Consider the following 20,758-nt stretch of genomic DNA (forward strand, 5'->3'; position numbering starts at 1 on the left):
GGGGGGGTTGGATACGTCAACGAGAGCGACAGGCATGAGGATTTTTCCGTGTTCGTTCGATGCATGATTGCGAGCAGTCCTGGCAAAGAGAGGCGGACATATGGCCATTGTGAGATGACGGAGGTTAGTGTGTGAGGGTGAAGGTCCGATGGTCGTGTGTGTAAGTAGGGAGATGGTCAGGCGATGGCGAAAGCGGAGAGAGAGAGAGAGAGAGAGAGAGAGAGAGAGAGAGAGAGAGAGAGAGAGAGAGAGAGAGAGAATCCTGCAGGTGAAGGATATGGATGGCGAAGGCGCAGATGACCTTGTTGGGATAGTTGATCGATACTCTCTGATATGAATCGAATACGGGTAGGACTGCAGCGAATGCAGACTCGATATAGAGCATGGCGAGGCATTCCTGTGTCGAGCGCAATGGAGTTCGGAAACGTTGGAGGATGTCCATCGTAGGCTCGGCTGGACAATAACGCATCTGCACAAAAGCAGCCCAACGCATGGAAACCATAGCAACCTCGACTTTTCCTTACGACGAAAATCTCGACAGCGAATCTCCCGCAATAATAAATTAATTTCGGCATCGCAGACTCAGTATAGACCCAATAAGTCAAAACTTGTGAGACTTCCAATATTTCCCACACCCAACCGCATAAATATGCCAAAGCAATGTGAAAATCTTTGCACTCTCCCATTCTTTGTAGGGTGACCTTGTCAAAAGCATTGTGCACTTTATAGAGTTGTTTTAGTAAAGTTATTTCACAGGTCTTTGTTTTCACTAAAATTTTATATTTGATATGCAACAAGAAATGCTTAACTAGTTCCTCCATCATTTGACACAAAGTGTTTACCATGACTCTACATAAACTTTGCATACGGTAGTGTATCACTAAGAATGTGTATAAATGTGTATATTATTGGGTCTATTATTGGGTTTGCGATGCCGAAATTAATTTATTACTGTGGGAGATTCGTTGTCGAGATTTTTGCCATAAGGAAAAGTCGAGGTTGCTATGGTTTTCACGTGTTGGGCTGCTTTTGTGCAGACGCGTTACTGTCCAGTCGAGCCTACGATGGACATCCTCCAACGTTTCCAAACTCCATTGCGCTCGACATAGGAATGCCTCGCCATGCTCTGTATTGAGTCTGCATTCACTGCAGTCCTACCCGTATTCGATTCATATCAGAGAGTATCGATCAACTATCCCAACAAGGTCATCTGCGCCTTCGCCATCCATATCCTTCACCTGCAGGATTCTCTCTCTCTCTCTCTCTCTCTCTCTCTCTCTCTCTCTCTCTCTCTCTCTCTCTCCGCTTTTGCCATCGCTTGACCATCTCCCTACTTACACACACGACCATCGGACCTTCACCCTCACACACTAACCTCCGTCATCTCACAATGGCTATACGTCCGTCTCTCTCTACCTTTACATGCCCATTGCAGCACGTTCACCTATACTGCGCCATTGAACACAGCAAGCAAAACGCGCAGATCATCGCTGCAGCAAGGACTGCTCGCAATCATGCATCGAACGAACGCGGAAAAATCCTCATGCCTGTCGGTCTCGTTGACGTATCCAACCAACCCCCCCCCCCCCCCTCTTCTCTCTCTCTCTCCACGTGCCAACTTCCAACATTTTCCCCCTTCTGCCCCTCGCCTTTTCCTTCAGTTTTCCAAGCGCATCTCCTGCGATTCGAGTTAATTTGTCATGCTGCAAAGATTAGGGACACATACTTGTACACTCAACAAGTGCATAAAGATTGCATTTAGGTCTACTATTAATTTCTTAAAGGCCATCGTGTCAAACTTTGCAAAGTTTCTATGCCTTAATTCTCTGTTCCCTTCCCAGTTGGTGATGCGTTTGATGCCAATAAATTTTCTAATTTTTTGGTGGTGACTTGTGTCATGTGTGCATACCATTTTGAAAATTTGATTGCTTGGCTTGGCTTGCTTATCTAGATCAATGCAGTTTTATGTTGCAAGCCAATAAATTTGCACGATGATAGCTTGATTGGCATGCAATTTGCAGGAATAATGAGACATGGAGAAAATACAAAGGTGGTTGAGATATGCATAGTAGACACAGAGAGAGAGAGAGAGAGGATGCAAAGAAAAAATCAGAGAGAGGGAATTGGCATTGATGCCAGGGAGAGTAACTGTGAAGTGGGTATTTTTAAGGCCAAGAAATAGAGAGAGTTTGTACTATAGTTGGATTTTGAGAGTCGATGACGAACTAGTCTAGCTAGTGTGCGCGACACAAGGGGGATGATCTAGTTTGTACTATAGTTGGATTTTGAGAGTCGATGACGAACTAGTCTAGCTAGTGTGCGTGACACAAGGGGGATGAGCTATGCTACACATTCATGAGGTGTATCTATTTATGTAGAGAGGGAGAGACAAGAGTTGGGCAGTGTATGTGGAGAGAGGGAGAGAGAAGATAGCTTCAACGCATAAAGACAATCGGCTGATTCTTGCAAACCATCTTTGACTACTTGAAACGTGCATTTGGAGCACATGTAGCCTGTCATCTCCTTCACTCACCCCTAAATTTGAGCACATATAACCAACCACGCCCCTCGCAAGAAAGTGACCAGAAGTGTGGCTAGCTCTGTGGCTGGGAAAACCAGTCCTAGAGTTTTCCAGTCATGCACCCAACCACTTTCATGCAAAATTGGGTTGCCACATCACTGCATAGCCTTGTTAGAAGACGCACAGCTCGGTTGACACTGCCAGGCCAAGCTGTAGCTCTTTGATCACACGTCTTCCATGACGTAAAATGATCGGAAAAAATGCAAGTGAGTGGTTTTACCCACGGACACCCATAGCGTCCTCCGGGTGAAACTTTGCATTTTGGCATGAACGTTTTGTGGCTGAAAAGTTTTGCACCAAAGGCTTGTTAGAAAGTGGAAAATAGTATTCTTATATTTGTCCCCTGCTGGTGTGAACTGCACATTTGTGGAGAAGGGCGAAAGACTTCGTAGGCTGTTGCGCAGTCTGAACCCGCCCTTATGTGCAGAGAGGAGAGGAGGGTGGGCGAAGGAAAGGAAAAGGGCAAAACACGACTCGCAGACTTTCTCTTGCTTTCTTTTGCAGGCCAACGCCCTTCTCCAATTAAACAGTGAGACGCTTCTGCAAATTCCAAAAGAAATTCTTTGCCCCAATTCTTACCCCGTCGTCCTTTAATCAAGTAACAGCCGCAGGCCAATTATATATTTTCCTGCATTTTTCGCACCTCAACCCCTCCTTTTGTTAAAAGAATTTCTAAGTAATCGGGCAATCGATTCAATGGCCTCTCGAAATTCATGCCTCCTTCCCAACATCATCGTCAGCATCATTATTTTCATCACAATCTTTAACAACACCATCACATCTCCATCGCCCCTTCTTGTAGCCCTTCTGCATAAACAGCAGCCATTAATTCTCGCTTTTCAGCTTCCCCACATGCCCCTGCCCTTGATTTTTCCATGTGGATACTTGATTTTTTCCATCGTCAAGCTGATCTCTGATTTTCCTACCTTTTTGGGTGCTTTTCCCCATCGTCTTGTTCAAATTTTCCTGCCTTCCTACGTTTTTCGCTTCCTTGAAGGTGCAGATCTGACACCTGTTGTGTGGTTAAATCCACTCTCAGCCCTCAGGAGCAGGTTTCATGGAACCCCGAAGCTTCGTGGTTCTCAAGGGAAAACTTAAAAGCTCTCCATTTCTCGGTAAATTTGGAATTTATCTAGAGTTTAAGCTACAGATAGGGAGCTTTCTTCGTGAACTGATATGAGCACTTTCGATTTTGTTCAGGTAGGCAGATTTTTTCTCATTGCTAAAGCTAGGGCATCTTCAACAAAGAAATCTCAAATTCTGCAGCTTCCTTCTACTAATTGATTCCCAACCCTAATATTTTGGGTTTTCTGTGAGGGAGTCTGATTGGTTGGAACTGATGCTCAATAACCAACAAAGTTGCCATTTCAATGAAAAGAGGTTTACAAAGCTTGGCGACAGATACCATGTTTTCCCGGCTGCATCGCTGAAAACTTTCTCAAAGCTTTTTGAGAGCTTTGTTATCATGCTCGAATGATGATGCGTTCTCAAGCTGCACATAAGAGTGGAAAGTACGCGCACACGCTTCTCGCCACTTATTGTGGGAAGAAGAGAGGTTTTGAGTGTGACAGTATTGCTGTAAACCTTTCAAAGCAGGGAGAACAAGGGGACACTTCAGGGTCAGCAAGGAACTTTTCAGATTTTGTAACAGCAGGCGAGCTTGAGGTTAACCAGCTTTAATGATCTGCTCTCATAATTCGTTCCCTGTATTTAAACTCACCGTTCATGATCAGCTGGCATAAAGAGTTCCTTGTAGTTATCTCCTAAGGCTCGTCGTGTGCTGCAGGTTCATATTCTCGAAACTCCTAATAAAGCCGAGTTTAAGCAGCGGTTTGAAGCACTGGAGCCAGATATAGTCTTTTTTGTTGGAGAATGTGTTGATGGGACCGATGAGATTGGATCATTGGAGCTGGCAGATGGTCTTCTTTCGACGGATGCCCTAGCAACATTGTTTAGTGAAAAATTACCAGAGCTGGTATAGACTCACCATTGCATGCATTGTAACCCCCTAGTGTTTTGTGTATATGGAATTTCACAATTTGAAACTTTCATTCTCCTCCTGCTGCCAATTGCCAGTGGAAGGAACACATTCGTGCCTAGCCTTTACAAATATGTTTATCTCAAAATGTTGTGTACAGGTTTGTTTAGAGACGTGTGCTGCCAGTAAACTTGGTGATGCCCTACGAAACAAGGTACAGCAAAGACTGGTAAAGGTTATAAGCATCGGATTTTTTGGTTTTTGGAGCTGAATGTTGGGCTTCCTATCAGGGAGTTCCCGTTGTAGTTTATTGGAAAGGTCCAATCACAAGATTATGGGTGGCACAATTTCGCCAAGCTTTGTTAGCAGTCCTCAGAAGGTACGATGTCCGTATTAAATATAGATGTTATGGGAAAGAAGCACGTCTAATGAGTCTTCTTGACAGTTCCTCGGGCCAAATTTGGAGTGCTTGTCAGCTGGCAAAGAAAGCTTTTCGATTTCAAAGGGGCATTGCGAAGGCACAATGCAACTTGGAAAGCTCATCGAAGGGTACTAGTATGAGCCCTGTAATATTAGGAAATGCTCCGCCAAAAATGCCTGAAGCTCCAAGGATCAAGGACTCAGCAGAGATAGAGGGATCTCCAAGCATGCTACTGAAAGTACAGATTTATGATGAGGATGTGGATGTGCCTCTCCTTATTGCTGCTGAAACTCATGGACAGGTAATTTGCAGTGTTCTGGCTGAGGTTTTTTGTCATACTTTCAGCTCATTCATTTAATGTGCTGCTTGTGGTGTTTGGGAGGTAAATGTCTATGTAGTTGAGGTCTGTACTAGTTATGCAAAAATGGGTGGGAGGAGACTTTTCTTTGGGGCACTTTTGTGTGCTTGATTGCTTAAAAGGAAACTTTATAGCAGGACAACTCAGTCTTTGGTGCGTTGGAAGATGGCCTGAATGCTCTTTTGATGGTGGAGGTCAGTGATGGATGGTTTATGTTTTGCAAACTTCGTCCAAATTTAGCACCAACTGATAGTATAGTTTTCATGTCTACTCTTGGCTCAGGTTACAGGAATGCGGCTTCTGCATCGAGTCAGGTATTGGCTACCAACTTGTAACATATACGCGAATTTCACCATGAAATGCTGTCTATTGCATTATTGATAGACTATTTGCGACTGGAAGGTGTTATCTTTATGAAGCAAGAGTGTAGTTACGTTATCTCGCTTCATATAAGAATTGTAGTCTGGATAAGGCAGGACTATAGCGTTATTATCTTGCTGTGGATGATGCGAAACTCAGAGCCAGTAGACTGTCCGATTTTTATTTGTCCTGACTGACTTCGTAATCACTGCTTCTGACGGCTCACCATTTTCAGTCTTTTGTTACTGCTGATAACGGTGCTTCTCTATTAGGCTTGCGAGTGACTGATGGCTTTCTACAAATGTGATTTCAGATCCCTTGACGGTTTATTTAATGCTGTCATCGTGGTCTTATTCCTTCCCTTCTCAGAGAGACCCATAGTGAATGTAGCATGTATATGCTGTTCTTGTTTAAACATGTGCATACTTCGCTCTTATTTGTCCTACTGTAGTGATTGTATGTATTTCTAGTTCCAAGTGCAGCTAATAAACTTCCTCACTTCCTCTATTATGGACTTGCATTTCTATAAAAAAATTTCTTTACTGCGCTGATTATATATATATTTTATGTTAGTAGTTTCCTTTAGGGATTTTGTCTTGTGATAGCTGTTCTGGCTTAACATGCTGTCACATATGAAGGGACAAACCTAAAGGCTTTAATATCTTCTGCTGTTTTAACATGCTTCATCAGCTATGCAGACATATACCATGTGGTAAAAGACTTTGCGTCCCATACCTCAATGTGAGGCCAGTGTCCTAGCATTTCAACATGTTTGGTTCCACAATGTAAGGCCAGCATTCTAGCATTTCAACATATTCATGTTCGTAAACATATGAGGGACAAACCACAGTTTGTTTTTAGTGTTTCCATGTTTCATATCTCACATCACACATTACCGCTGGAGCTGCTTTTTTATCTCATCAAATTTACGATGGTTTACACTTGCAATCAGACCTGGTGGTTGATTCTGTTGGTCTTTGGACAAGGTGATTCAATGGGCGGATGCCTTTTAGTGCAAGTTGCTATAGAGCATGTTATCAATGCTGATGTTTACCGTGTGTGTCTCTGTTGCAACACATTTAGTCAATGAGATTTCCGCAAAACACAGGAAGAGTGGGGGTCACTTTTGTTAGTGGTCAGGGTGTCTTTACTACTGGTATTTGCTTTGTGTGATGCACACTGCGACTTTTCAATTGCGAAGCTTATGCATCACATTGTGCATTTGTGTGTGTGCAAGCGCGTGTATTTTTACCTGATACGGTATGCTAACCCTAAGGTGCTGCGATGAAGAGTGCCAATGATGTATTAGGTGGATGTTAAGAAAATTGAATGATCTCTCCTTGCTATGCAGTGAAGTGCTTTGATAGATATGTCAATGTGTGTGCGTGCAGGTGTGTGTGTTTTGCCTGATATGGTATGCTGACCCTAACGTACTGGGATCAAGAGTGCAGATGATATACTAGTTGGATGTTTAGAGATTTGACACTGCATGACGTCTCCTTGCTATGAAATAGGGTGCTTGATATGTCGATGTTTATTTTAGCATCGGTTTTGTTCTGAGGTAAGGTTGTCTCTACTGTAATGTTGATGAGTTGGAACTTTCAGCATGCGTCATTTCTTCACTAGTTCTGCTCTTTCTTGTGGGATATCCATAGCCAGAGTCTTATTCACAAGTCGTGCTCTTTGCAGCTCTTAATGAAGCATATGTGCAAACAAATTCTTGTGATGGAGGAAACATGTATTCCCAAATACCAGGAGCCATAGTTTTTTTCGTATGCATGTAGTTGCCCAGCGGTACTTCCATACTCGTCTGAGTACGGAAGCGTACGGAAAGTGATTCCGTACCCGGCAAAAAATTCGGGGCAAAATTTTTTCGCCTGCAGTTTTTTGGCCGCGTGAGTTGGGCTGTTGACTCTGTTATGTAGGCATTGTAGGGAGCGTGAGACTTGGGCACATCAGCGAGCTGTGAGCTGCGAATCAGTGGCCAGCCCATCCTCTCGCCCTCTCTTGCTCACCTTCAGGCTTCTCCCGTGCCCACAAGCTAGTCTCTAAATTCTAATTTCTAAAGTTTCTGTGGTTTTGTGTTTGTGTATAAAGTTTAAACATGGTGGTGTAATATGTAGGCTTTTAAGCATCCTATGTAGTAGGCTATTTGACGTGTGGAATTTCCGGGTAGTCTAATCCGTACTTATTCCGTACTTCCGTACCCGTGTGCGTCCGACGTGTGGTTGACGTATGGAAAAACTATGCCAGGAGCAGCTCTTGATGACAATCTAGGTCATTGTAGCTTCTCCTGTGATGTTTGTGCATGTGAGTGCTTATCTATGATCTACATATTTTGTACTTGTCACGTTCATTGTTAGGGCCATCTCCGCTCGTATTGGCACTAGATCCTGCCAGCTGTTCTCTGGTTATGCACCCTTGGATGTGTGTTGTGAATGAGAGCGAATTGAAGTTCGTAGCATGTTATTCTTTAGTTTGGTCTTCAAAGCAATTTGATGATTGCTCTTTTCATATCGTTGGAGCATTTTGAAGATCAATGTACTATGGGCCTAGCAGCAGGCAGCCAAACGAAGGGAGGCAACCAGCAGGACCTCAACCTAGAAGCGGGCTATGCAATGGCATAACAACCATGAGGAGGCATTGGCCGGAGGCCCAACAATGGTGAAGTGTAGCGGAAGCGGTGTTGTTGCTTCAAGTGGCGGTTTGCTTGTGCGACAAGTCGTACTTTGATCATATTGTGTTGTGAAATCCCTCTACAGTAAACATCTTTGCGTGGTTGCAGCAATGCCTATTTACATTTTACAATTTGGTCATTTTTCCCTTACTGTCACTTCACACAATCAGCGTCACCATGAAACGTGTTTCGACAGGTCGGGACAGGTGAAACATTTCGGGCCTTGAAACGTTTTGCTCAGCAAATGAAACACAAGCCGTTTCACTAACAAGTTACCGTAGTTTTAGTTTCAAAGTCGCTAAACGCACGTTTCGGTCTCACGTTTCACTGTGCTCTAATTTTGGACTGAAACATTTCGTGGTGAAACACCACGTTTCAAGCTGAAACGTTTCGGCCTTGAAAGGTTTCACGGTTACGTTGCGTGACACAAGAACTTTAAGGATTTCACACTGTTGACACATTGAGTGTTGAAGACTGGGTTGCAATTTTGTGTGGCTGAGCTACCACTAGTGATGAGCCTTGTTTGTGGCATTGTGTGACTAGTGTAGCCATGATGGTTTAGTCTGTTGTCATGGAACTCTTCAGTTGCAAAAGGTCAGAAGCTGCCTGTATTGTTGTTGCATTATTGCGGCATGATACCATTTGAACATTGCCCACGATGATCATCTTCATAAGGTTAGGTTATAAACAATAAAAGCTCTTTAATCATGTGTGCAACTTCTTTATGAGTTGTAGTCAGCAAGCTTCATCTCCTTGACTGAGCGTTGACAGAAGAGCAGCTGTTTAGTTTGATACTGGGTGGCAACCATGGTTCTTTCTATGTTATGGCCTACATCTGCATCGGGTTTCCATTCTTATAAGATAGGGAGTATCTGAATGCTGATGTCAACTAGAGGGAACTATTTGTTTCTTGGCATTGCAGCTAGTAGCAGCAGCTTGCATTTTCACGTCAACGTGAAATTGACTGGAGGCAGCTGTTACAAGGTCGTGCTAGTGAGTGGGAGATTTTGCCTACCTACTTCCAGGCCATGTGCATTGATCCAATGCACAAGGTATGTTGCAGTACACAAGTTTATGTCAGGATTGTGGCTTTATGCAGGCGATATTACTTTGACTAAGAAGATACACTTGCGGTGTTTTTTGCATTTTGCATTTATCCTTGTCAAGATTTTTAGAAAGCTTCACAATAATCTGCTACATTTGGCAGAGGAACCTGCCATTGACTGGCTTCACATACAAAATGGTTGGACTTTGGTTTCCAGGCGCCTTCATCTTCCTAATAACCTTCCTTGTGTGTGTGTGTGTGTGTGTGTGTGTGTGTGAGCATATTTGGCCAAACTATGATAATCTTTCCATTTCAATAGTGCATAAAACTTTGATAGTTGAATTGGTAAAAAGGGATACGACCCTGCGATGGTTGTAGTAACACAAAGTTTCCTTGTAGTTTTCGCCACCTTTCCTCCTTGATTGCAACTTCTCTAGGCTCATGGCTATGCAAGGCTGATGGCTACTTGTTAGTAGAAAAGATGCAGCCTGTTATTCTACTTTCTGTGTACATAAAACTGCCTGTTTAAAGCTACAGCGAGAGTATTTATGAAGCATGCTGCTTTTAGTTTGTGTAGTTTGTGATCGATTCATGTATTTAGTCCTGTAAAGTTTAAACACCAAAAAGAGTGGACAATACACAAGTGTCAACCAGAGGCTGCTCTGTTTTCCACCATCCTAATTTATGGGCAGGGTCTGCTTATGCTGTGGATTCTTCCATCCGCCCACTCACTCATCACAGGATTTCCTTTGTTTTTGATGGTTCTCAAGCATTGTCTTCTCTTGCCTTTAGGGCGCCTGAATTTTATGTTGTTGTGTGTGCCATTTTTAAGCTGAAGGGTATTTGATTTTTCTTGATTTTGGCTCTGCAAGTTGCACTTACTTATCTTAATAGTGATGGAGACAATTATTTTTTTCATTTGTTCAGCGCCTCTTCCCAACCTTCCAATGTTCCACCTCTGGCTCGAGGTGTCATAACGATGCGCTGTGACCTTTGCACAACTGCATCTGCGAGAATCTCGCTTCTTGTAGCAGGGAGCACACAAACTTGTTTTGATGATCAGGTGAGCTATGTGCAGTGTAGATCATGTGATCTGAAGGTGATAACTAGATATTTTTGTGCATCCTTTAAAAAAATCTTTGATGAGCATAAGTCTTTGTTCTTCATTGCAGATGCTGGAGTATTCTATCAAGAAGGAGCTTCTTGAACAAAATAAGCTAGTGACATCTCTTATGGGACCTTCTGAGAGTCCAATAACAGATGTGAGGAGGTCTGCATCTGTTGCTTCTGGGGCTAATGTAATGGAGGTCAGATTCAGGAGCCCCTCCTGGGCAGTACAGGTTGGATTGGAACTACAATCAGCATTGTAGCTTGCCTGCTCTTCTACTGCAACCGGGTCTGTTCTTATTTATCTGTAATATTTAATGCTACAGGTTTTGAGGCAGCTTGCTAGGGAAGTCTGTTTTCGAAGTTTGGTTTCACTAGGAATTGCTGGCATCCAAGGATTTCCAGTTGCAGCTTTTCTTACAGAAGATGCAGACAGGTTTCATGCCTTGCGGTCTTCGTCGCGGAAAATTTTTGCGAGAGAAACTGAGAACCATCATAATACTGCTCATATTGATCATTTGCCACCTTGGTTTTCTCCTCCAGTTCCAAGCAGAAAGAGGAGGCGGGTAGATACTTTTGGGGCTGATCACAAGAAACCATACTCTGATGAAGGTACCTCATGCCCTGATATTGGAACAGATTTCTCTTCACCAGAAATGTTGAAATCAAACTGTACAGCTACGTGCAGTTCTCTGGCTGCTATGAAACCGGTGCCTCATGTGCGTCTGAACCGTGACATGCCATATGCGGGGGCTGTTTTGGCTGGTGCTCATAATACTTGGAGCATGAAGGTCAGCCTTCCTAATGGTACAGGTGTCAGGCTTCCTCGTCCCAACTCCAACTCAGGGGCCCATGTTCCAACAAGCGCAGCTACTCCAACACCTCATAAAGGCCAGAATGTTAGAGCTCCATCGCCTGTACAACTGAGCTCTTTGAATCCCATCCCTATGAAAAAACATGGCTGCAATCGCCGACCTATGCATGAATGTTCTGAGGTGAGGCCTTCTTGTTTTGTCATTTGGCCATACTTTTAAGGGCGGTGCCACGCCAGTTCTTCTCATCCTCTAGGGACCTTTTACAGGAAGAATTCAGAAAGGATGTGATGCAGTTCCTTATATCTCGAGGGCACGGTCGCCTAGTTCCTTCAACAGATGTAGCTACCTTTCCTGATGCTGTACTTAATGGAAAAAGATTGGATCTTTACAATCTGTATAGGGAGGTGCGAGTCCAATTTTTAGGATTGCACATCCTACTATTTGCGTTTCACCTCGATTGCTCTAAGCCATACATGGTCCTATGTGGCAGGTGGTTTCAAGAGGGGGCTTTCATGTTGGAAATGGTATCAATTGGAAAGGGCAGGTGTTCTCAAAAATGCACAACCACACCATAATTAATAAGATGACGGTAAGGCCTTTGTACCTTTGCATTTCTGGTGCATGACCATGGATGTGTCGATCTTGTTGCATCACCCCTAGCTTTTTGTGGGGTGTGTCACCATGCAAGCTATGAAAGTGAGATCTTATGTCTCAGAGAGTCTTGCTGTTGTAGCTCTTTGTAGTACGTGGGCATGCTTTACTCAAAGTGTGTGCTTAAAACATGGTTGAATTTAGTTTGTGAGGAATGACATAGCTGATGATTATATACAATGTCATGTGCAACGGGTGGAGATGCGATCTTGAGCAGTATCACATGACTACAATCGACAAGCATTCTTAACTTGGATCAATAACTCGATAGAATGAGGATGAAGGCGAAACAGGGCTATTGTCATGGCGTGGCTAATGGGCAGTGATGTGTTATGTCCCCAAAGCAGGAGAGGAGATCTATTCTATGACACCATCAGGATGGATGCCAAGTGTCCGGGCGAACGTAGTGTGAACCCTCGAAAATGACCAGCCACACTGGCCGGGTTCACACTAGGTTTGCACGGACATTGGACACCAATCCTGTTAGAGTTCAGATTCTTGTCCGGTGGTGGCTCCAATATCTTCTTGGCTGTTTTGTGGCTGTATCTGAGGCAGATGTGCCTTTTCTTGGCGATGCATTCCACGGTGGTCCACCCGGTAGGCTGAGGGGGGAATTGTCCCCAAGGTTTCCCGGGGTCAAAGTATCGAGTGGTGTTGTGCTACTAAATGTGTGTCACATGTCACTTTCAGTGAGTTTACACATTTATTAACATTTTTAGGCCATTTTATGGGATCATGGGGTTTTGCAGTAGGTAGGGCAAATTAGAGATTTGCTTATAATATGCACCCCCTCCCCGCCCCCCACCCCCTTGTTTTGCTCTCTCGAGATTGTGTAGCGTTTTCTCTCTCCTCGATCAACCACGTTGACATGATGACGTGGAAGATTGTACGGATTTTCGCGTTTTGCGTTGACTGTTGACGTGGCAGTTGTACGGATTTTCGTGATTTACGCTGACAGCCTTTGGGCATTGCTTTTGGACTAGATGCTTTTGTGTTTGAAGGATTTTCATGTAAAACTGCTTTTGGGGCTTAGGGCCTTTAAATAATGAGGCCATGGGTTCATTCTTTGGCATGTTTCCTGGAGAAGGTGCAGAGTCTGGAGTACCGGCTTGTACTTTGAGGATGCAATTTAAAGAAATACCGAAAGGGGCGCCAAGGTTTGGGGCCAATACTCTCTGGGGTGGAATTCCGCCACTCCATGTCTCGTGTCGTCTCTCTCTCTTTCAGTTCAGTTGTTATTGAAGTGCTAAAGTCTGTTCAGTCTGCTCTTTTCTATTGGCGCGTGGTGCCCATCTTGTGACAGTGGTATCAGAGCATCAAGCGTGTGCTTTTCTGGAAGCATACCGGTCCCACCAAAGAGCCTACATAGCAAAATCGCACTTCCAAAGTTCATTGAAAATTTTAGATTCGTGTTCCAACCCCGAACTTATTAGCCGCTCCCACCCTTACTTCATTGCGCATCGGACGCGCTCCCGTCTTCACCGCTCATGTCTTACAGGACATAAGCCATAACTATCACTTGCAAGAGAAGGATCTAAGATTTGTTTCGAGTCATTGTTTTTCTCAAAAGCAGTGTCATGTAGATGTTGATGTCAATAGCTACCAAGCCGCACACTCCAAGGACTTGGCAAGCTTTCGAGAAAATTTTTACCCGAAGTTATATGGTTTCTGACATCTTCCTTCGGAGTGCAACTTTTGGCAAAGTGGGATATCCTCAAATGCTTGCTACATAAACCCTAGCAGATTACAACTTGCAGTCGTTAGACGTCTCTTAGCAGCAGGTGTCTCTTGTTGATAACCTTAGAGGTCCGGTGTGATTGTTGTTTTGGGACTACCATCGCCGCTAGTGGGACACTATTTGTCCAAGAGCTGATGAACCATGCTGTGGTTGTCTACGAACTTATGGAAGGAACCTATGTCACAAGACGGGCACCACGTGCCAATAGAAAAGAACAAGTTGAACAAACTTTTAGCACTTTAATAACATCTGAATTGAAAGAGAGAGACGACACGCGACACGGAGTGGCGGAATTCCACCCCTGAGAGTATTGGCCCCAAACCTTGGCGTCCCTTTTGGTATTTCTTTATATTGCATCAACACAGTACAAGCGGGTACTCCAAACTCTGCACCTTCTCCAGGAAGCATGCCAGAGAATGAGTCCTAGCCTCAGCCCTTGGCCTGAAAAGCAGTTACAATGAAACGCTTCAAACTCAAAAGCATCTGGTCCAAAAGCAATGCCCAAAAGCTGTCTATGTAAATCACGGAAATCCGTACAACTGTCACGTCAGTAGTCAACGCAAAACACGAAAATCCGTACAGGTTGGAGAAGGGGGGATGTCACAAATTGCTGACGTGTCAAGCCATTGAAGAACAAAGCCACTATGCTGATCCTGGCTGAGGGGCCTAAACCCTAAAAAGCAGGAGTTGTTAAAGTTCCCACCAACTTATGGGACCCCGTCCGATGGGGCCCAAGTGATGTAAAGGAATTAAAATAAAGCTGGACCCTCACACAACGTAGAATTTGATCACGTGGCAGCTGTACGGAAAACCCTGATTTTGCGTTGACATGATGACATGGCAGACTGTACAGATTTTCGCGTTTTGCGTTGACTGTTGACGTGGCAGTTGTACGGATTTCCGTGATTTATGTTGGCAGCTTTTGGGCATTGCTTTTGGGCCAAGGTTGCATCCGTATGTACGTACGGATTCTATTCGTACCGTACGGTTCAGTACGTACGGATAGGTTCCGTACACGTTTAAAAAAAAAATAAAAAAAATAAAAATTTATTTGCCCCCCTCTCTCTCTCTCTCTCTCTCTTGGTGGGTCCCCCAATCCTATTTCAGCCGATTTCAGTCCTCATCATCTTCTTCAGTCCTATTTCAACCCTGTTTCAGTTGAGCGTGCGGTTTTCAGTGCTTACTAGTTATTAGAGTCGGGACTCCAGACTTCAGTCTTGGATTTATCATTTCATGATTCATTATGTATTTATTTTGATGCTCTTAGTTTTATGTGACCATGATAGCAGACATCTGATACTATTTGTTTGTAGACATTGATCAATGGTTAGCTAATCTAAGCTTTGCCTTTTTATTGTTCAGTTAGACTCGTGGACTCCATTTTTGGTATTTGTAACGGTGTACTGTTCATTTGCTAGTCTTTATTTGAAGTCTTGGTGAATACATAAGTAAATGTATGAAGTACTCTTAGTTAGGCTTTGTGAAAAAAAGGACGAATCTTTACGTACCTAAAAAACTCAATCCATTCTGTACTATGTACCTTACGTACCGAATTTGTGCCGAACACTACGTACCTAACTACCTTGTTTTGGACTAGATGCTTTTGAGTTTGAAGGCATGTAAAACTGCTTTTGGGGCCTAGGGCCTTTAAATATGAGGGCATGGGCTCATTCTCTGCATGTTTCCTGGAGAAGGTGCAGAGTCTGGAGTACCGGCTTGTTCTTTGATGATGCAATATAAAGAAATACCGAAAGCGGCGCCAAGATTTGGGGCCAATACTCTCTGGGGTGGAATTCCGCCACTCCGTGTCTCGTGTCGTCTCTCTCTCTCTCTCTTTCTGTTCAGTTGTTATTGAAGTGCTAAAAGTCTGTTCAGTCTGTTCTTTTCTATTGGCACGTGGTTCCCGTCTTGTGACACCAAACCTAAGGTAAAATCTGAGAATTTTGTCACTGAAGTACTATCAGTCTTGAAAGAGAATGAAAGGGTCAACAGCCTTGAAGATTATGTTCCAATTGGGGTTTTACCAGAAGGTTGGTCAATAAGTACCAACACAGACGAACAGCTAGAGGGATACATCTTGGATGTAGACATTTTTAAGGAACGACTCGCCAAAGTGGTACCTTTTGTAGACCTTGGCGAGCCAACTGACATTCAAATTAAGGGAAACAGGCCAGAGTCTGCTACTATGACATGGATGATAAGATTAAGGTAATGAAGCAGATCAAATCACTGCAAGGTACATCTGTGTGGATCTTTGATGAGCTGATACCACTACAGTTAAAGAATAGAGCGGAGGAACCGGCCAAGGTCAGAGAAGCAAGGAAGCAAGGGAAGTGGGCGGTCTATAGAGGAGGAAAAGCTATTATCAGAGATTTCAAAGTTCCACCTTCCCCTCTCAAGGACACGAACTTGATACTTAATACACCTCTAGTCACATTATGCACATGGTGATTCTGCCATTGTAACATGTAACTCTCATGAGTCATGAGAGCTTTGAAGTTAGCTTTTTTCACATGCACTTTTCTCTAAATGATACCTGAAGTGGATTGTAACCAAGCATGTATTTTGATTTGTCCTATAGGCCAACTTTGGCCTCGACAGGACGTTAATCTCTCTCTCTCTCTCTCTCTCTCTCTCTCTCTCTCTCTCTCTCTCTCTCTCTCTCTCTCTCTCTCTCTCAGTTTGCCATCGATCTCTCTTCCTCTCTTTAGCGCTCCCCCTCCCCTGCGCTTGGACACCTTACAAGACATGGTTAACTCGCCGTGTGTACACCCATGTTCGTTCGGTGGGCGGAACGCGATAGGAGTTCGTCTACGAGGAGATTTGTTGCGATAGATCTGAGATCCATTGGCTGCCACATCCCGAGAGGAGGCTTGCTCGCTTTTGCAGATGAGATCATCACCCGATTCACTTGTTTCCATTGCACCATTAACACATTTCAATGGTGTCATAAACTAGGTCCCCTCTCTTGCATTGAGGACATACCAGCTGGTGGGCAGTGATGGCTCGCTAGCGTGCAAGGTTATCCACGCATAGGATTTACTATGGATAGGATAGCTTAGAGTGCCTCCCCCCCCCTCCTCTCTCTCCCTTCAGACTGCAACTTGCATTGTTTAGAGGTTTTTAACTCTCCCCATGATTGAAGTTTGGGCGACGAGTTATTAATACAATTGAATGATCCCCACACCACAACCTGCGTCATCCAAAGGCTTTCCAAAACATCATTGAAATTAACATCAAAACTAGAATCAAGAAAACTAAATCGGCATCGAAAATTAGATTAATTCTATTTCAAACAAATTACAAACATATCTTAAAGAGAGTTCAAAAAGTATCTAAGAATCATACTGGACTTGTCTCGGTGAGTCGAGCTTGAAGGACGACTGGCTTGCCATTCTGCACCAAAGTGATGGTTCGGTTCCGGATCTGAATGGTAGGATCATTCTTGTCATGCCCAAAAGAGCATCGCAATGCCCTTACTTCATGACTTGGAAATTTGCGTACCCTCGGATGGTGACTGGAAGAGCACCGATGCTAGGTGCAGTGGAAGGGTTTAATGATTTTAACTCGGATCTAATACTTGGCACAAACACAAGGTCACTTCACTTGAAAGAAACTGAACGAAATAGAATGAAAGAGAAAAAGAGAGATGACATCGTATGTCGGGTCCGAACCACCCTCAAGGGTCCCCTTGCTCTGTTGCCAGAGCAAGTACTTGCTTTCGATTACTTGCACAATGCTGAATGCTATGCTGTATGTTGAGGAAACTCTAGGGCTGAATCTGATGCAAAACCGCTAGGGCTGATCTAATCCTGAGGCTGGATCTGATGTAAAAGTTAAAACGCTGGGCTGAATCTGATGCGCTAGGTTTTGAGGCTGAAAACGCTGGTACTGGTGGGTGCTATGGGCGCTAGCTGCCCTCTGTGGATCTTGGTCGCTGATGCGATAAGGAGCGCCCGAGACTCTCATATATAGAAAAATAGGAGTAGGGAGGAACCCAAGACTCACTTAAAAGAGGCTTGTTATAACTTATAAGTGATTGTACTGTGCAAGAGAGGGTATGCAACTATTGACCTACTTGATCATGCATATCCTAGAGGCTGAGTCTGCCCTTGATCTCCGGAGTCATGACAGAAACTCAGTACGTTGAACTTTGTGTTGATGTATGCTCTTGTGTGTTTGTGTGTGTGTTGTGTGTTGTGTTTGGGAGCATATGTTAGTACCTAGTTCTACACCCACTATTGGGCACTGACGACGTTAGTGGGGATGTCGTGGTATTTAGTCAATACTATGCATGATGGAGCTGATGGTTATATTGTCTTGTGGGTGACTACCATGGGTCTGTACCTTGCACTTTCCTTTTAAGGGTGAATCTGGGCCTATCCTGGATTCATCTAGGTATACATATCCTAGAGGCTCACAACGTGCTAGGCTAGATCCTAAGCTATATTAAGTAAGACTGATGCAAACCAGTAGCAGTAGCTTGTCCATACGGCTAAAGTGCAATGCACACATGACAACCAATGAGTGGTACAATTTAATAAGTTTGCCTTGTGACTAACTTGGCCTCAAGTTCTCTAGCAAAGTGATCACCTTTAAAGTCCATCTACTTGAGGAACTCTGGATGGATGAAATTCTCGGTTGCTCTTGGATGGAAGATGATAAGTGCCTTGAAGCCATTGTATCTTTCCATATGCTCTGCACAATTCTTGGGAACCATCAACAGAGATGCCATAGATGTCGGGAACAAGTGCTACTCGAGATTTCACTTTCCTAGCAGGAGGTTGCTCTAGAGGCTTATCCCCTTTTTAGGACATACCTAGGAGGTGTGTCTTGTTTGGAAACATTCAAACCATCTATCTTCTTTTTGTGGAGTTTATCATTGGTGAAGTCTCAAATGAGGTCCTGCAAGCTGAGTCGAATTGTCACGAGAATTTGTGTGTTGTTGTTGAGGATTCCGAGCGTTTGTCAGTTGATCTTACGTGTCAAATTCCAATCTTCCTTCTATAAGCTTGTAGCCAATTGCAACATGGTCCATAAGCTCTTGAAGAGTAGAAACTTGCTTGGACAAACAATATTCGTGTAGAGGTGATGATAGTCCAGTGGTATAGGGTTTCACAGTGGTCCTCCAAGGGTACCAGCTTGAAGAAAGATGCTAGAAGGTAGAAATCTAGGAACCTTTGGTTGTAGTCTTCCATGGTTTTCGTGGCAAGCATTTTCAAGTTTTCTTATTCTGCTAGAAGCTGCACGTCAAGCAGGGATGTCAATGGGCTCCGGGCAAAGATATTGTTGAATGTAAGGTGCAACGGAATGAATGTTTGAACTTTGCTCAAGATGAGTGCTCCGAACTGTGCTCAAGGTTCCTTTTTGTTCTTCCGTTCCTTTAGTGAGAGAGTGCAAGTGATCACAAACAAAGTGGCAAACACTGTGAATGAAGGTGTTGAGACTGAGAGATAGAGAGAGAAGAATACGACACCAGAAAGTTGTCAAACCCTCCTCTGAAGGCCCCACTCTCTATGGCGAGAGCAGTCTACTTATGATTGCACAAACTGGTACAAATTGAATGCATGTGACTGGGCTAGGTCGACGACGACGACGGGGATGGCGAGACCGACGCTATGGCTGAAATCTGCTACTCTTTATCTGCTGAATTCTGACTCTATGTCGGTGACGACGGCGACGATGCAACGATGACGCGCTGAAAACGCAGATGCTGAAATCTGCGTTTTCCGGGCTGAAACTGCAAACTTCGATGGATCTGACCGTGCGGCGAGGAGCTGCTGCGGGAAGGTGAGATCTGCGAGGTTCGGGACTTGATCTGCGGTGTCCAAGGGCTGAAAACTGAAAACGCTGATGATTGTTGATGTTCCGTCGCGGTACATTTGCAAAACGTTGGGACTGATCTGCAAATAAAAAACTCTAGGGCTGAAAATGGCTCTGCTATCGCGTCGGATGGCCTGCAACTGCAAAACGCTAGGTCTCTTGTTGAGTCTTCTGTCGCCAGGGATTTGCAAGAGCAAAAACGCTAGCTGATTTGGTCCAAAAACACTAGGTGGTTCTGTGGAGCAAAAATGCTAGGGCTTGGGGTTCTGCTGAGAAGTTGCCTATTGAGCAAGTGCTCTTGCTGCCTCTTCTGCCAATTAGTGCTAGTTTAGGTTTGCTTATATACAAACTTACTCAATTTGCCCTACCTACTTTCCAACAAAAGTCACTTAAAAATAATAAGGGAAAAATGTCAAATAGGGAAAATAGGCTAAATGCACTTGAAAATTTCCTTGAAGGATTCTGATGGGAATGCTTATGATCATGCTGTGTGCAACCAGAGGATATGCATCTAGACTAAGTGTCTGGGCATGCACGGTCTGCGAACAGACTCACAAAAGTGCCAGACCACTTCTAAATCTAGACTGAATGGACTGACTGAACCCTTGTTGTGCTGTATCTTGTCCACGGACACATAGGGTTGGATGTGTCACGTGACATCCCCTCCTTTTCAAAGTGAGGTACTGGTACCGAACTGCAAGGTGTCGAGGGAGATCGGCAACAACATCCGGAATCCTCGAAAGGACTCTTCGCCGGTCCACTTTGATGTGTGGGTCGTGCGGTACGTGAACTTCATAAAGGTCTGCAATGCTTGCTTCTTTGGGCCGCGCCGAAAGCGACACAAAGTCTTCTGTGGCTCCTTCAATGGTTCAACTTCGTCGAGTGTCATGCTTCTTTCTTCTTCAAGAATCTCCATGGCTGAAAATTCTTGAAACGATTTCCAACACAAAACCATGAACATACCTATTCCATGTAAAGTGATGGGAAAAAATCTTGTCTTCCTCAAGACTGTGCATGCAATGTAGATGAACAAATAGACGGAGTGCCAAAGCGTTCACCACACACACGCAAACAATGGGGTCGAATCTTGACTTTCTGATCTAAATCAATTAACTGTGGCAAATCACAATGGACATGCCCATGCTTGATGCTCATACTTTCTTGTGCTCTTTCTACGATTGTGTCGTGCCAAGGAAGAGACATG

General features: G+C 44.1%; 1 protein-coding gene across 3 annotated transcripts in view; it reads left to right on the top strand.

The window, feature by feature from the left end:
- The first annotated feature begins 2,990 nt into the window (after positions 1-2,990).
- The window catches only part of LOC147464607 (ARID/BRIGHT DNA-binding domain-containing protein), a 31,718-nt gene continuing 13,950 nt past the window's right edge, over positions 2,991-20,758 (top strand). The window contains exons 1-14 of one of the 3 annotated variants that reach the window (XM_086515977.1): positions 2,991-3,696; positions 3,782-4,246; positions 4,368-4,556; positions 4,720-4,773; positions 4,850-4,938; positions 5,005-5,281; positions 5,473-5,532; positions 5,621-5,652; positions 10,348-10,483; positions 10,593-10,760; positions 10,854-11,139; positions 11,206-11,522; positions 11,609-11,746; positions 11,833-11,931. In XM_086515977.1, the coding sequence (XP_086372103.1) occupies positions 4,055-4,246; positions 4,368-4,556; positions 4,720-4,773; positions 4,850-4,938; positions 5,005-5,281; positions 5,473-5,532; positions 5,621-5,652; positions 10,348-10,483; positions 10,593-10,760; positions 10,854-11,139; positions 11,206-11,522; positions 11,609-11,746; positions 11,833-11,931 (2,037 nt within the window). In that variant the 5' untranslated portion in view covers positions 2,991-3,696; positions 3,782-4,054. Of the gene's footprint in view, positions 3,697-3,781; positions 4,247-4,367; positions 4,557-4,719; positions 4,774-4,849; positions 4,939-5,004; positions 5,282-5,472; positions 5,533-5,620; positions 5,653-10,347; positions 10,484-10,592; positions 10,761-10,853; positions 11,523-11,608; positions 11,747-11,832; positions 11,932-20,758 lie in introns of all 3 variants that reach the window. The other 2 variants (XM_086515964.1, XM_086515970.1) reach the window with 2 other exon arrangements.

The sequence above is a fragment of the Adiantum capillus-veneris genome, chromosome 1, assembly GCF_014529385.1.
Source record: "Adiantum capillus-veneris isolate H3 chromosome 1, ASM1452938v2, whole genome shotgun sequence".
NCBI lineage: Eukaryota > Viridiplantae > Streptophyta > Polypodiopsida > Polypodiales > Pteridaceae > Adiantum > Adiantum capillus-veneris.